The following is a 17,823-nucleotide window of genomic DNA, read 5'->3' as shown; positions in this document are numbered from 1 at the left end:
AATAGACTTATTATTAGACTTTTACATTGTTACAACAGATTTCTTTCAAATAATGTTGTTTATTTGAATTTTGAAGAACCCTGAAAAAAAATTTTTTTCTAAAAAATATTAAGCAGCATAACTGTTTTCAACATATAATACAAATAACACACAATTAAGGCAGTTAACTGAGTGCATTGACCTCTTATAATACACATTACCTGTTTTATCTACAACATTTTTTAAACCTGTTAAATAAATTAACAAAAATCTTGCTGTATTATGATAAGCTCATGCTGATATTTAATACTTTTTTCTACTGCATTTTAATGAATATGCACTTTTTTCCACTCTTATTTCTTAAATTCAAAAGGGTGTGCTACAGTGTTTCTGTAACAATACCTTCGCCACAAGAAGCAGAAGAATAAGAGACAAAACAAACCCAGTTTTAAAACAGAAATGAAGATGCTGTATTGAAAATGTACAAAAGCTATACATATGTTGAGTTTTTCAAATGGCATCACAAAATACCAACCAACTCCAAGAGTTCAGATCTTCAGAATCACTTTGTCCTTGGTGGAAATTTCTTGTAACGGTACTAAATCAAAGGCAGAAGTCATTTCAGTATGCGCCTGTGGTTTATCACAAGCTCAAGAGGGTGATGAACCTGTTAATTGGGATGCAATCTCCGCTGAGAGCACACAGAGTACGTGAATATTCCTTTAAAGACATCTCAAAGGACGCACGGTTTGACAGACCTCCACAGACTGAAGCTCAGAGACGTAATGCTGTCCTTCATCATCACACAGCCAGATCAGATGCAACAAAAGAGATATGTAACTCCTGGAGCGTGCTTCAAGGGAATCCGTCAATATAGATGAAATTGACTATCTTTGAGGAATTGAGCAGGAATTTATTTTCCACCAGTTTTTCATAATACCCCATAGAAGTGACAAGGGGGTACATCAGAGCACTGTGCACACTGAACAAGCTTGTGCAGTTAATATGCATTACACATAATTTAAAGCATGAAGGATATGCAATAACTATAAACAAAACAGAGCAAAATGCAATAAAAATATCAATAACTCTATTAGCATAGCTACATACCAGATAACATAGCATTATATGAGTTTAAAAAACGTACTTATGTTCTTTTACGTGAGGCACTTAGTGAATTTCAGTGCACTGTTGAGAAAGGGAAAATCAGACTTGTACAAGCCCAATAACCATTACCCTGATGTACACTAATATGCATTAACAAACAAACTTACATCGAACATATGGCTTTGTGAAACATGTTATCTTGAGGTCTTTGCCAGCCTAGTTGCATACAACAGCTGTGTTAGCAAATGTCTGATCATGTAATTGACTGTGTTCACCTGAAATGCTGCAAGTTTAACTGCAGCAAAAACTGTATTTCAGTGCCTTTGCTCATGAAAGAAAAATGCATACACATGTTTTTCTCCCCTTAGAGCACAAATTAGTGTTCCTAAACAGTTCATTTTATTCTGTCATTTTATTGTTCAAGGTCTTTACATTAAAAGAACATAAAAAGCAACCCCTGATTGCCGAATCATTTTTTTAATTCTTAAGCCATCATGTTTAAGAATTTGCTTTCCTCTGCAAGGGCTGTTAACATTGAGCTCATGTCACCAATGGCCATGTTGCCAATACCTGCCGGTATTGAGGCTAGAGTAACGGAGTTACGCGGGGTGGTGAGTCGTGAGGAATTCTGCGAAAGACTCCGCAGAAGGCCTGGACTTAATGTGCCAGACATTAGGCTCGAATGGTCTCCATCATCCAAAATGGCATCAAAGTCTATTTGAGTGTGCTCGAGGGTTTGAGTGGAGTCCACCGTGCTGGTGACCTGGTTAACCCCAGGAGATGCCATTGTAGACACTGAAGCAACAGGGGCTTGGTTTGTCCATGGAGACATGGGAGAACCATAACCCACGCTACTGTCCAACATATGGATCTCTCCTGAATAGTACATAGTGCCATTCCCATTGCTGTGCGGACCGAAGTCACCTGGTCTCTTTGGTCTAGCTTCTGAGGAGTTGACGTTGGACAGGGAGCAACCATTTTGCTGAATCATACCTGAACCTGAGTGTTGTCTATTTAAAGGTTTGGGCTCGGACGGAGGTCTGGGCTGTATCAGTCCTCTGCCTGCATTTTGAACGGCTGTCTGAGTAAGGGGGATGTAAATTTGCTGGTTGACGTTATTTGTATGTGAAAAGTTGGATCTGTAATTCTGCACCTCCTGGTTTTGCACTGCTCTCCCATTGGGTGGACCCATGCCACTGCATGTTAGGCATTGATTGGAGTTGTAATTGAGGTCCTGCCGATATCCCGATTGAGGGTTTACTTGCTCGCCGAGATTCTGACATGGATTGGTAACAGACTGCCGATACTGCAGTACAGAATTCATCCTTTGGGTGACCCTCTGTGGATATTCCTGTTGCAGGCTAGCCAGATTCTGGCTCATTGGTACAATCTGTTGATTAGTGCTAAAGCCTTGGTAAGAACCAAAGTTCTGTTTCTGCTGAACCACTGTCAAGTTCCCTCGGAGTTGTTGCTGCTTTGGAAGCCTTGCAGTTGCATCCACAGAACCAGAACTGACCTCATTCCATTGTACAGGCATGTTGTTCTTGTTCATGCCTTGCGGATTGGCCATTTGCTCTGGATCTGAGCAAACAGACTCTACGTGACTTCCGTTGTTGCTTGCCATGCCCATTCGCCGCTGCCCATAGAATTGCTGTTGTTGTTGGGAGGTCATATTACCATGTAAGTCTAGTGCATGACCACCATTGACAGAAATCCCTGGGTCCTGATTTGAGCTACCATTCTGGGACTTGAGGTACTGTACCATGTCATCTGGTAGCACCAAATCCTCTTCTTGCTGATCACTTCCATCAGTGGCCATATTCTCCATTAAAACATTCTCTGAAATACTAGGTGGCCTCTGGCTGAAGGGATGACGATGCAAGCTGCCATCAGACCAGGTGTTGCTCTGCAAGTTGAAAGTACGTAGATCTATCGCAGGCAGACGTGATAGGGTCATGTTGCTGATGCTGTTGAATCGCTGAACCCTCGGCAAGGAGAGCAGGTCGATAGTTGTACGACGAACAGGATCGCTTGCTCGTCGTGGAAGATTAGCCGGAACTTCATGAGGCATCATGCCAGGGGCGCCATAGCCAGTGTCACTGCAGCGTCTTGAGTTGACTACACTTTGGGAATGGTGCAAATGTGCCGAACTTTCTTGCGAGTCATTGTACAGGGCCATTCTAGTTCTAAGACTCATGCGATCCATGTTGGGCAGAGGTGTTGGTGGTGCACCCCCTGTGGCTGCAGCGTATTTTGCTTTGAGACGGTAGTGTTGAGCCGGCGTGAGACTTAGTAAACTTGTGAGTCCACCTGCACCACCACATTGGCTAGCTTCGCTGGAACGGCGTGACAGATCTGTGGAGATGGGGTCATAGGAGTCTGCTGAACTGACGTTGTTGTTACGGACACCAAATTGTGAAGCTTCGCTAGAGCGACGACTGGAGTAGCAGGGTGAAATACCAGAGGACCGACGACTTAGCGTGTATGCTGAGCTCATTGTGCTCGTAGAGCTGTCTCTACGCTCTTGCAGCTGATTTAGCATTGTCATCTCATACGAAGACAAGTCTCCTAAACGTTGGGTCAGAGGTCCAGGCATCTGACTGCCCATATTTGGAGTCTCCAGCAGTGAGTCTGAAGAACAGAGTAATGAGAGTAATGTTCTCAAAATGCATGGGAACACAATGTGGGAACAAAGTAATAAATAAAGCAAAATTTTTTGGCTGCAGTACTCACCAATAGAAGGTATTGGAGGCAGCTTGGTATTTCGGACTTGAGGTGATGCATTCGTCCAGGAGCAGGGGTCTCTTACAGTTTTTAGTTTTTCCTTCTTGATGTTCTCAAGATTTAGTAGTCCTCCCCTGATTTTACGCAGCTGGAGACCCACTCCTGCAGAAGTACCTGGAGAACCAGTAGAATCTACTACAGGCATGTCATCTAAAGCACTCAGGTCCCCCAAACTGCCTCCACTGTGCATAGCCATCTCTACTCCACTGTCATTGTTGGTGGCACTGCCAAGTGGCGATGGCTCACTGCTACATGATGACTGACCACCAGGGCTGGACTGATACATCTACAAAGAAACAGTAATGAGCAAAGGTCAGTTCCACTGACATTTTTGGCACAGAATCTCAGTAAAGTTTGTGGAATTAAAGAAATTGTGCTATATTGGAATTGTTCTACTGTAAGTCTGTAGTAAACTCAGTTGATTTTTTATTAAAGATTTGGACAGCACAACTATACCAAACATAACTGAAGTTGGGTTTTTGAAAAATAACTGATATTGCCATGCATAAAAAGACATTGCTGCAGTGCTCACCTCAGTACAGTCTGTCCATTATTTTCAAAGAGAAGCAAGTTAGTTAAGAGGAAAGGAAAGGGTTAGTGTATTAGATGAGGCAATGGTTAGTACATTAGTTTGAACTCTGCATTAAGAGCATTTCACACAGTACATGATAAACAGCAAGATCTGAACATGCTGTATCTCTGCATGAGGTGATTACTGTAAATACTGTATATCTTACATGCAAAACGCTAATATCTAAAATAAGTCAACAAAAATAAGTAGTAATGGCATTTATTCCTCCATAAAATAGGTCAGACACCATCTTTAACAGTATAAGTATGGTCCAGCAACATTTTTCTCTTCCATGTTGGTTTTTTAACCACATAAAAGCTTAATTTATTAGTTGTGATAAAAATCACCTTTGATTGTTCAGTGACATACCAGAGTAACAAAAAAAAAACTTTTGTTTTTCATTAACTAGTGCTGCCTCTCTCCCAAACAAACCTGTGAACTTGTGGTTACCGTACACTGTGTAAAACTGCTTTTAGTCCAAATCTGTGACAGAACATCTCATCAGTGATGTTGTAATTTATTAAGAACAGAACAGACTATTCTTACCACTGTGTTTTCCGTCTTGATAGATTTGACATGCTGGCAATCCTCCACTCCTCGGATGGTGCTGTTGGCTTCCCCTGACCCGTCTGTTCTTCCCCTTGCATGCTTTGCGTGTGCCTCATTTTCTCCATTCCCTTTAGGAGGGTGAGGTTTAGGTGGTGCATCACCACGCTGCTTCTTAGTGACATGTGCGTCTGGACCATGAACGGTCTTCACATGTTTCCTGAGAGAACTAGGGTCGGTATAGCGTTTTGTACAACCTGGGATCTTACACACATATGGTTTCTGCAAAGGAGTGACAGATAGCTTTCAGAGGGTAATCAAATCTGACTTAAATCAAATCTCTCAGTCATAGTCTTGAGATGGAAAAAAACAAAGCTCGAACCTCATTCGAGTGCGTGCGGTTCTGGTGCTTGGCTCGGTCAGAAGCATTGGAAAACGCCTTGTTACAACCCTCATGCTCACATACATAAGGTTTCTCCCCTGTGTGGGACCTCAAGTGAGTTTTGAGGTTTTCCAGTCGAGAGTAAGCCTTCGAGCAACCTTCAAACTTGACAGAGAGAGTGAGAGAAAGAGAAAAGCAAGCCATTACATCAGCCATCATCAATCTGAACCTAAAATCAAACAACTTTCTGAGAGAAATCTCATAAAACATGTCAAGAACACGTTTTGGTTATATTTCACCCCTAATTTAAAGGAAAGATACAAAATTATATTTTACTTTAAAGACAATGGAGCCTTTTTTGGATTACTAAGATTTCTGGCAATATTTTAATGAGAATAATGCATAGTTTACACGCACAACACACACACACAACCACAATAAAAAATACTTTTGCTTATATGGCAAAATTTTTCCTGGACAAGTTTTTCGAGAGAATTTCCCTTAAATATATATATTTCTTTTTTTTATTTTTACAGCTTTGAAAATCTTGTTTGTTCAAACCATGACATCAATTATTAAGATCCATCTTCTGTGTTATAGAATCCTGTGCTTTCATATTCATAATAGTTTAGCCTCTGCATGAATAATTGCCCATTAGTGTAAAAAGAGATCACATTAGATAAGTACAAAATGTGCTTATTAAAGTCACAGGTGCCTCTTCTTGTATTGTATAGATCTTGTATATATATATATATATATATATATATATATATATATATATATATATATATATATATATATATATACAAGATCTATACAATACAAGAAGAGGCACCTGTGACTTTAATAAGCACATTTTGTACTTATCTAATGTGATCTCTTTTTACACTAATGGGCAATTATTCATGCAGAGGCTAAACTATTATGAATATGAAAGCACAGGATTCTATAACACAGAAGATGGATCTTAATAATTGATGTCATGGTTTGAACAAACAAGATTTTCAAAGCTGTAAAAATAAAAAAAAGAAATATATATATTTAAGGGAAATTCTCTCGAAAAACTTGTCCAGGAAAAATTTTGCCATATAAGCAAAAGTATTTTTTATTGTGGTTGTGTGTGTGTGTTGTGCGTGTAAACTATGCATTATTCTCATTAAAATATTGCCAGAAATCTTAGTAATCCAAAAAAGGCTCCATTGTCTTTAAAGTAAAATATAATTTTGTATCTTTCCTTTAAATTAGGGGTGAAATATAACCAAAACGTGTTCTTGACATGTTTTATGAGATTACTGAAGGTGTATGGAAATGTCACTAAAATTTAATAAAGACCCACGGCGCATTCCTCTCCTCAGACTTTAATTATGTCTCCATCCTGCCAATCAGCATGCTCAGAAGTTAACTTTTTAATAGGATCTCTAGCCACTAAAATTGACGTTGAGGCTGAAAACTTAAGACAGCAGATCAGCGTGCCTTCATGATGTTTAAGGAGAGTAAATGTAGCAGAGATGTGTCCTGTTTAAAATCAGGTGTTCTGTTGAAATAAGAAACAAGCCTATTTCTGTAAAGCAGTAGCTTGCTCTACTTGTGGGTCCAGAAATAGTTGTGCTTATTCTTGCAATTAAAGATAAAGACAGTGTAGGTTTTTTAAATAAGGAGGGGTGAGGTAATTTAAGAATGAAATGAGGGCCTGATGAGCAGTGGTGCATCACTTACTGTGCACTTATGGGGCTTCTCCCCAGTGTGTCGTCGCATGTGGACCACAAGCATGTACTGGGCCTTGAAAGGCTTTTGTTCTCGTGAGCACTCCTTCCATCGACACACAAACTCCTTCTTCTCCCCATGGATGTGGTCATTATTGATATGCTGCAAGTAGAGAAAAGTGACAATGTGAAAGCCACAACTGTCATAATTCCTTAATTTTTCACCCATCATGCAAGCCAATACTGTTTTTGTAATAAAGTTTTGGTCATATTTAAAAACATTTTTTTTGAGAAATGCTCACTAAGGCTGCATTTATTTGATCAAGAATACAGTAAAAACAGTTGTTATTGCAATTTAAAATTACTTTTTTCTATTTTAGTATATTTTAAAATTAAATGTATTTCTGTAATTGCAAAGCTGAATTTTCAGCAGCCATTACTCGAGCCTTCAGTGTCACATGATCTTCAGACTTCATTCTGATATGCTGATTTGGTGCTCAAGATTATCAATGTTAAAAACAACTGTGCTGCTTAATATTTAATATCAATATCAATATCCTTGATTAAAAAGTTCAAAAGCATAGCATTTATTTGAAATAAAATGATTTTTTTTTTATATTCCTGACCCCAAACTTTTGAATGGTGTGTAAATATACATATAATATTATACAAAATAACATAATAAATAACTGGATTATGTGTACCATGAAAGGTACTTGCTTTGTACTACTCTACAGCACCTAAAATAACCCTGAATGAAGTTCTTCAGGGAAGAACTCATAAAATAATATCAAACACCATGCCATCATTTTGTTTCTCGGGGTATATAATTTGCAAGCAGAGAGCACAGACTGTAGCCTTAGGACTAAAAAGGGTGTGTAGGGAGGAAGTCCAGGCTCTCGGTGTTGGTCTAGTTTCTGAACATCCCTTTGTTTCCCCTTCTGATTCCTTTATCTTGTCTTCTCTGGCTGTAATTACACCTTACACTCAGCCTCGCTTTCCAAAACCACTTCATCAGGTTTCTCAGAAATCTGACTAATGACGGACAACAATCTTGTAATCCCCACCAACAATTCACTTGCAACTACTTAAGACCGTATGTTTGTATGTGCCTTCAATTTTAGTCTAGTGTGGGTTTTAGAACATAAAACACATGCTAGACTCAGCTTAGACTGGTTTGGGCTTGTTCTGGAATTGGAGAATGGCAGGAGCCCAATTTCACTGATCCATAACCCCAAAGGATTCCCGAGCTCCAGGTTTAGGTCTCATGAGGAGCCAGACTGGCTTGGTGTGTTCCTGTCAGGGCAGTGAGTCTGACTCTGGGCCCAAGTGTCTCTGTCACATTGTGGCTCACAGATTGTTAATAACGCCCAGCAGAGTGGCTGAGGTGTCAGAGGTGGAGAGGGCCACTCCAGAGCTGCTGGCATGACGACGGATTTACTGCATGGCCTCAGGGAAGGTAAAAAAGGTCAGAGGGTGCACAGGGGCAGAAGCCATACATATGAGAGTATATGTGCACAAATGAACACATTCGGCACCTCTGCGGGTATCAACATGCTCATTAACCCTACACGTGTCAGTGACAGGAAAGGATCAATTACAAGTCTGGCTAAACCTGACGATGAGAAACTTGTCCAACGTGCAACGTGTTTCTAATTATTTACAGTTGTTTCAGCTTTAAAAAGCCAGGGAAGCTGTTTGCAATTGGTGTTTGTTTCCGTTTAGTCATAATGACTATTTCAAGACAATAGCTGTTGCAAAACCTAGTGAGCTGCCTAGCTAGACAGCATTTTAGGGCATCACATGCACACACCCAACACAAAGGCTCTTCTATCAAACTTTCTAAAAAATATAAAGCAGCAAAAATATTTCCAAAATGTTTCTTGAGCACCAAATCAGCATATTAGAATGATTTCTAAAGGATCATGTGACATTGAAGACTGGAAAATTCAGGTTTGCCATTGCATAAATAAATGACATTTTAAAAAAAGGATCTGGGCTATATGACCAATAACATTTTTCATATCAGTCGATATCGATAATTATCATGATCAATTTCAAATCTTTATTTCTTTCAAGTTTAAAGGCAGATTTTTGCTCCTAAGTGAAAGTTGTAGAAACCAGACCATTCATTTTGGTTTTAAATGACTTTTAATGGTCAGAACATGACAAACATTTCACGTTGCTGAATTCTTTACATTTTTCAAGTCATTTGTCCTTAACAAAATGAATGTCTTAATAGAAAAATGTATTTCTTAGTTTCTGCATGTTCTAATGAGTGATATTGTTTCAAATCATGAAACAGGTTTGTGCTGCCTGACTTTGATGATGTGTACCTTCAGCACAGTTTGCAGTGCAGGCTGCAATATTCATAATATTACATCTTTTTGTCTCTTAGAAATGCACATTTGACACTAGCTTGAGTCGACAGCTTGAGTAAGGATGCAGATGTAAATTTGTGTTCATTATTAAAAACAGTAACATTTGTAAAAATTGTAGCCTCATTTTTATATGGTGAAATGTAATTATTCGGACTGTTTAAGTTTTGTTAAATTAACCATTGGTCTTCCATAGTAGCTTACATTTAGATCGTGATAACCACAGCTAAAACCACACACATAGCACCTCAATACCATGGTACAAATGTAACTATATGGTTTCTAGGTACTTGTATGTATCTTTGCATCTTACTGACCCCAAACTTTTGAACAGTAGTGAATGTAGAGACATTATTGATGTTCCATGTCTATTAGAATGCTATCTATATAGGCAGGAGACAGCAAAGGCAGCTTGCAGGGTTTTGAAAAAGAGCCCTTGTGTTATGAAAGTTAACAGCTCTTAGAGTTAGAAGACATTTCAAAAGAAATCAAAAGAAACCAAATGGTGACTAACATGAACTAGCTGGTCCTGGGTGTCGAACTCTTTGGAACATCCTTCCCAGTGGCAGTTGGTCTCATACACGGCCTCAGGCTCTTGCTTGCATTCATCTTTATCAAGTTCCTCTCGCAACTCCATGTGATCCTGTAGAGGAAAAAGCACAGGTAAACTTTACTTGCAAATCTTAATAAGTCGTACTTGTCAGTCAAAAGAATATTTTATTGCTCAGTGGTTGCTTGTTAGCTTGTGAGACTGAATGGAGTTAAATTTAGCTGATATATAGTAAGAGCATAGCACTATAAAATGGAAATGGAAATGGATAGTGTAGCGCCAATCACTTGATGAGAAATGTTTGAGTCACACTCAGTCTGAGATATACTTGTTTGACACTCTAGAAGAGACACATTATATCATCTGAGAAACAGGGCTCCTAAGGAACCATTTAATCTCACTGTGGTTTAGGGGAAACTATTAGATATTAAAGATATTTTATTAGTGTTTTATATTTCTTATGGGAGCTGATTCTGGTCTTGAGTTATTGAGAATCAGATGGGAACTATTGTTGGCGGTCAGGTCGATTTCCAACACAATATTGCAACCCTCATTTCGCTTAAGGTCTGGGAATGTAAAGAATGCTTTTGAGGTCTAATGAACTTAAAATTTAAATGGTTCAAAACCTCTCTAATGTGGCGAGAGAATGGAATTCTTCACGGCCACATGTAATATAGTCACCTTTCACATGCTAATTTGTGTGATATCCAGTCAAAGTCAAGGGTATGTTTACCAGTGAGTGCTGTGTTGTTAATAGCACTGAAGCAACAACTGATAATAGTTTCTTTGAAACCATTCTGAGTTTGGTTTCTTTCATTCCAAGTGTAAAAAAATCAACCTCAAATATGAAGGGTTTTGAAAAAGGTCCATCCTGCTCCTCTCCTCATGTATCTTACCAATGCACTGTCACAGAACTGGAAATGAGCAAAGAATTGGGCAAAGAGAGACTTAAAACAGGAAATAAGAGATGAACAGATATACTGTATATAAAGTGGTCTGGGGCTTTATGAAGTTATGACAGATGCCCACCTCATAACTCTGACTTCTGTTATTTTAGTATTATTTTTATACAATTTTAGCATTTATTAACATTTGCCTCAGCTTTTATTGTTATATTTTCAGTATATATATATATATATATATATATATATATATACAGTATATGTATATACAACTATTTCTATTTAGCTTTATTTTAATTACTAATCTATCTTGGTTAGTTGCCAATTAACTTTTATTTAAGTTTATTTTTTAATATTTTATTTATTTATTTTTACATTTTATTAAATTTTTTCAGCTTTATTACAGATAACAAAATCAAATTTTTATATATCAAACAATAACAACACTGATCAGAAATGCAATGTCATCTGATTGAACGTCCAAAACTGCAGTAAAGGACCATTTTTGTTAAGTGAATCAATTTATTGAAAAAAACATTTGACAAAAGAACAATTTGTTCATGAGACATACATTGCTACTTTTCTAATGAATGTGCCATGTAGATTTTCAGTGAACAACAACTTAAATTTAGGTTTGTTTGTCAAACATAGCTATTGCATGGTTTCAAATGACTAGAGGTATAGAGTAAAAATTGTATAGACCATTTCTATAACACTTTAATGGTGCTTTTGAGTCCATTTTGAAGCTTAAAAACCTTAATGTGACCTAAAGTGAAAGTGGATAAGATTCCACAAACCTGACATCCAGGTGAGATTGGGTGGGGTCCATCTGCTTCAGTCTTCACCTTTGACCTCTTGAAGATCATAGGGTTGACCGTGCTGCTGACAGCCGGGTCTCCACCAGCATTCTGCAAGAGAACAAGGGAAGAGACATTGGAGCCACCATGTCGACGGTTTGGCTGCTGGCATGAGTGGTGATTTCACGCCTAAAAAGGCACCATGCTCCAGATGCCATATTTCACAAAGCAACTTGCCGCAGAGACTAAACAGTTTAGACTGCACTATGAGCATCTGTCAGGTGGAAATATGAAAAGGAAGAAATTATTACACCCAGAGAGCAGCTACAGACTTTGATCCTCAGATGGATTCATAATTCAACAGACAGTCTCTCTGAACAAGCAAGCTCTCTGTTAAAGTGGTGCCTTTCCTCCCAAGCACTACAGTATGGGAGAGGCCCCTGTTTTTTATAACTCAATAACCTCGACATGGTTTGCTCAAAAGTGTGGGAAATGTGTTTCTCATAACTATAGTGCGTTTATGTGTTTTGGAGATCAGCAATAAAGCCAGAATGAAAACTTTGAAAACTTTGGACCGACTGAGAGTAGGTCAGAGGAAGTTTATATTCTGGATGGCCACACTGTTTACATGGGAGTGACAGCAGCTCTTGGTCGATGAGCATTACATAGACTTCTATAGAAGCGGAGCTGCAGAAAAATGGGGATGAATGAAAAGATCCGTTCAGATTGGTTAGTGCTGTTGGACCACCATAGCCATGCTATTCATCTTTGCCACCTTTTAAAGGGTTAGTTCACCCAAAAATGAAAATTATCCCATGAATTACTCACCCTCAAGGCATCCTTGGTGTATATGACTTCCTTCTTTCAGACGGAGCTATATTAAAAATTGTCTTTGATCTTCCAAGCTGTTTAATGGCAGTCAGCGGGTGTTGAAGTGCATCAGTCCAAAAGAAGTGAAATAAAGCACATCAATCCATAATAAAAAGTGCCTCACACGGCTCCGGGGGGTGAACAAAGGCCTCCTGTTGCGAATCGATGCATTTTTTTAAGAAAAATATCCATATTTAAAACATAACAATCAATTTAATCTAGCTTGCGCTCACAGTTGTTCACGAAAGTAGCTCCGGGCAGATGACGTATGAGGTCAGCTTTGCGCCACTCAGAAGTGACGTACGCGGAAGCGCAGGGGAGAGATCAAAACAAAACAACGGTCATCCTCCTGGAGCTGCTTCCAGTGTACAACTGTTAGAGCAAGCTAGATTAAAGTGATTATTACGTTTTGAATATGGATATGTTTCTTACAAAAACTCATCGATTCCCCCCGGAGCCGTGTGAGGCACTTTATATTATGGATGCATGCACTTTATTTCACTTCTTTTGGACTGATGCATGCAACATCCGCTGACTGCCATTAAACAGCTTGGAAGATCAAAGTACATTTTTAATATAACTCCGATTGGATTCATCTGAAAGAAGGAAGTCATATACACCTAGGATGGCTTGAGGGTGAGTAAACGATGGGCTAATTTTCATTTTTGGGTGAACTATCCCTTTAACACTTATTCTGTAAAAACAATTAAATCTTTAGCAAATCTCAGAATGAATATCAATTTTTTTCATGCAGCAACATTATAATATTGTGATGCCTAAATGCACTTGTAGCGTTTCATTTTTGTTGTTAGTTTAATAGTGTTTCATTTTTAATTTATTTGGAAAAACTAGTATAAAATTATAATGGCAGTTATTAATTATTGGCCATAACATGAAAATAACTATCAGTCTATCAATTTTTGGGTGAACTATCCCTTTAACACTTATTCTGTAAAAACAATTAAATCTTTAGCAAATCTCAGAATGAATATCAATTTTTTCATGCAGCAACATTATAATATTGTGATGCCTAAATGCACTTGTAGCGTTTCATTTTTGTTGTTAGTTTAATAGTTTCATTTTTAATTTATTTGGAAAAACTAGTATAAAATTATAATGGCAGTTATTAATTATTGGCCATAACATGAAAATAACTATCAGTCTATCTGTATCAGCAAGAATTATTATTATTCATGTATCCTTAAACATTTTACAATACCTGGATGGTACGTTTTTTAAATGTTTTTGAAAGATGTTTCTTATGCTCACCAAGGCTGCATTTATTTGATAAAAAATACAGTCAAAACAGTCATATTGTGAAATATTATTAACATTTGAAATAGCTGTTTTTTATGTTAATATATTTTAAAATGTTTAAAATTCCTGTGATTGTAAAATTGAATTTTATTCCAGTCTTCAGTGTCACATGATCCTTCAAAATCATTCTAATATGTTGATTTGGTGCTCAAGAAACTTATTAATTATTACAGTTGTGCTGCTTAATATTGTTTTGAAAAAATATGCATGTATTCAATTTATTTTCATGATTACTGCCACTTGTAATCAATTTAATACATCCTTGCTAAATAAAAATATTAATTTCTTTAAAACAACCAAACAAACTTATAATACATTTTTTTACTTAAATTATAAACTATATTATAAAATCTCCAGGTATCTCAATACCTTAGGAACCTTCAGTCTAGATGTTAATGTATAGAAGCATTTATAAAACATGTCTAGAAATCATAAATCTCTGTAAAATCACCTGGCTGGACTCTGTGTTGGTGTCGGCGCTGTTGTTGTTGGTCAGAGCAGCTGCTGCCATCAGCGTCTGCCTGGTGTTGAGGGAAGGAGAAGGGTGTAGGAGAGGGGGAGTGTGTCCAAACGCATTTAGACCTCTCTGCTGGGACAGCAGCTGGTGGTATGCAACTGGTGTGATAGGATGTGGGAACGTGAAGGAGGGACTGAGACATGAAAAGGGAAAAGGTCACAAACAATGGGCAACCTGCAAAAACATTTACAAAGAAAATCAACACAGATGGGAGAAAATGGCCATTCCTGTACCTGATGGCCCCGACGGAGAGGTGGCCGTAAGAGCTGCTGGCAGCCGAGCTGGAGCGGGAGTTATTGATGTAGGCCACCAGAGAATTGGGCGAGGTGCGGATCATGGTCTGCAGGTCGATGCTGGCATCCGAGACTGGAGAGATGGACAGCGCTCGCTTCCTGCTCAACCTCGGCGTCAGTCTGGGACTGGGGAAACGGGACACTGAAGAGAAAAGACACTTTTTTCACTCACAACCTTAAAAGAGATTGGCAATTCAATTCTCCTTATCTCCAGCATCACTCCTATGCTGGCTAGCATACAACTCACTATGAATAATTTATCAGCCTAATCATACTAATCTCACCCAATGGGTTGTTCTGCAGCATGCCAAACAGAAGCTGCTTAACAACATTGATCTGAGAGTAAAATAAGGCTAATAAGTAAGCAAATAATGTGTGGAATGCTGTACTTACTTTAGGAATGTCTTTCTTCTGATAATTATCTCCACACATTTTTTAAAGGTTTATTAAGGACCCAAGAATAACAATTCAGATTTTAATTTTTTTTTTACGACTACTTAGAAAAGCTTACTTGGCAATGAAATGCATATCTGTGTATTCAAAAAAAAAAGGATAGATTTGTTTACAGTACCATTTAAAAAAAAAGATTTGTAATGTTTTTGTTCACCAAGCCTGCATTCATTTGATCAAAAATACAGCAAAAACAGTAATATTGTGAAATATCATTACAATTTAAAATAACATTTTATATATATATATATATATATATATATATATATATATCAAAGTTTAATTTCCAGCAGCTGTTGTTCCAGGCCTCTGTATCACATGATCCTTCAGAAATCATTCTAATATGTTGATTTGGTGCTTAAGAAACATTTTTTTAGAATTACCAATGTTGGAAACAGTTGTGCCACTTAACATTTTTGTGTAAACTCTGATGCAATGTTTTCAGGATGAATAGAATGTTTGATGAATAGAAAGTTCAAAAGATCAGCACTTACTGTATTTGAAATAGAAGAATAGAAAACTTTTTAAATGTTCTTTCCTGTCACTTTTGATAAATCGAATGCATCCTTGCTGAATTAAAGTTTTAATTGCTTTCAAAACAAACAAACAAAAAATCTTACTGACCTCAAACTTTTAACAGTAGATTATATTCACAACCACATGAACTAAAAGTGAAGAGTTCAATGTTCTATGCAGATGTTTATTATACATATATAATTTATTGAAATTAAGTTGCAAATGATCACAGCAATAACTACATTCACATATGATAATTTTAGGGGTGAAAAAGGGTGGAAAATTACAAAATGACCTCCCCAAATATACCACATTATGACTTTTTGGAGGGAGAAATCTTGACTAACATTTTGAAGGGAAATATTATTAAACTTCCCCCCAAAGAAAAATGTATAAACTGTACAATTTGACTTATGCCTTTCAAGAGTCGATTCAAAGGCAATGTTTCCATGAACATGTGCCATGCACTGTGGTAAACAGGTGCTGTGCATTAGGCCTGGTGTAAGAGGACAGAGAACAGCAGTCGGGCAAGGAGGCTTTTTGCCCTCCAGGGGGGCATCAGCAAAGGTGCTACAACAGGAAACATGTAATGGGTCCATTAAACTAGACACAAACACAAGCACCTCACAAAAAACCCTCCACTGACATTTCAAACAGACGCCTGTCAAACTCTCACAAATCTACAACCTCCAACCAATTAATTACTCCCCTGCCATTCGTTAATCATGTTAATCTACACTGCAACCAGTGACTATTATAGGTTGTTATGCTAAATATAAAAGAACGAGATTTTGAAATTTGATCCAAAAGCCTGTATGTACATTCAGTGCTTCATTTAAAGATGAAACATGTCATTTCTGCACCACTACATCAAACGGAATTAAAACATAATAATGACTGGATATGTTCAAATTAGCATGTTACCATACTTCTCTTGATCAAGTATATATAGTATATATACTACACACTACTGTTTAAGTATATAGTAGGTTTCCTATACAGTATGGAAGTTTCCTGTATGTGTGAGATATCCAAAACACCAACTACAATTGTCAAAATGAGCATGAACAGTATACAACAGAGATTACTACATGGAATAATGTATTCCATAAAGCAACGCACGTAACTTGTGTTGAACGAACCAGAAGTATGTACACTTTCACAATAATTAGCCTTCAAATAGGTTACTTATAGATGTCTCTGCATATTAAACTGGGAGAAGAAAGTATTTTAACAACCAAAAAATAACATACATCACCTTTTTATGGAAGCCAGTTTTTGCCACGGAATAAAAAAAAAGGGGGGGAAAAAATCACAATTCTGAGTATAGATCTAACAATTCTTTTGTTTCACATAATTCTGAGAAAAAAATAAATGTCAGTACTGAAAGATATAAACTCAGAATTGTTAGATATAAACTCGCAATTCTGAGGAAAAACCTCAGAACTGTGAGATATAAACTCAAAAACATTCTGACTTTCTTGCAATTCTGAGTTTACATCTCACAATTTTGAGTTTATATCTGGCAATTCAGACCTTTTTCTTACTTTACTTTTAGAACGAGTTTATATCTCGCAATTCTGAATTCATACAAATCAATATTCCGATTTTTTTCTCAGATTTGTGTTTATATCTTGCAATTCTTGCAATATCTTGCCATTTTTTATTTATTATCTATATGACTTTTCTATCAGAATTGCAAGAAAAAAGTATGAATTGTGAGATATTAAACTCAGAATTGCGAGATAAAAAGTCACAATTACTTTTTTATATATTTTTTTTATTCCATGTCAGAAACAAGCTTCCTTGATAAAATAAACAGTGAAGTAAGCAAGCATAACATTTGAGAAAACTGGCCATTTTAGACTACTAAGACTACTAAATAAAGGTCAAGTTTTATTTAGTGTTTTTAAGAATGGGAGGTTGGCTTTGGTTGGAAAGGAACAGCAATAGTTTGCAAGCCTGGGGTCTAACAGCAAACCACAGGATGACTAGAAACTTGACATTTGTTTTTCATTTAGTTGTTCTAAAAACAAAAACAAAGAATGTATCTCGATACCAAAAAATCTATCTAAAAACCCTAATAGATTCTGTCAAAGAACACGTACAGTTTGCTGTGTGACTGCCACGTTGATGGGACCACTGCCCACAGAGTAAAGAG

At 37.3% G+C, this 17,823-nt stretch overlaps 1 protein-coding gene across 2 annotated transcripts in view; it reads right to left on the bottom strand.

Annotated features, from left to right (window-relative positions):
* Positions 1–452: 452 nt before the first annotated feature.
* LOC107596061 (zinc finger protein GLI2-like) overlaps positions 453–17,823 on the bottom strand; it is a 91,663-nt gene continuing 74,292 nt past the window's right edge. For both annotated transcript variants that reach the window (XM_016286668.1, XM_016286669.1), the window contains exons 6-14: positions 14,637–14,838; positions 14,338–14,536; positions 11,700–11,810; positions 9,965–10,093; positions 7,086–7,235; positions 5,370–5,534; positions 4,988–5,269; positions 3,820–4,156; positions 453–3,717 (exon numbers count right to left, since the gene is read on the bottom strand). In XM_016286668.1, the coding sequence (XP_016142154.1) occupies positions 1,571–3,717; positions 3,820–4,156; positions 4,988–5,269; positions 5,370–5,534; positions 7,086–7,235; positions 9,965–10,093; positions 11,700–11,810; positions 14,338–14,536; positions 14,637–14,838 (3,722 nt within the window). In that variant the 3' untranslated portion in view covers positions 453–1,570. The remainder of the gene's footprint in view (positions 3,718–3,819; positions 4,157–4,987; positions 5,270–5,369; positions 5,535–7,085; positions 7,236–9,964; positions 10,094–11,699; positions 11,811–14,337; positions 14,537–14,636; positions 14,839–17,823) is intronic.

This window comes from Sinocyclocheilus grahami, unplaced genomic scaffold (assembly GCF_001515645.1).
Source record: "Sinocyclocheilus grahami isolate Dianchi unplaced genomic scaffold, SAMN03320097.WGS_v1.1 scaffold214.1, whole genome shotgun sequence".
Classification (NCBI taxonomy): Eukaryota; Metazoa; Chordata; class Actinopteri; order Cypriniformes; family Cyprinidae; genus Sinocyclocheilus; species Sinocyclocheilus grahami.
This window is presented reverse-complemented; position numbering and strand designations above follow the sequence as displayed.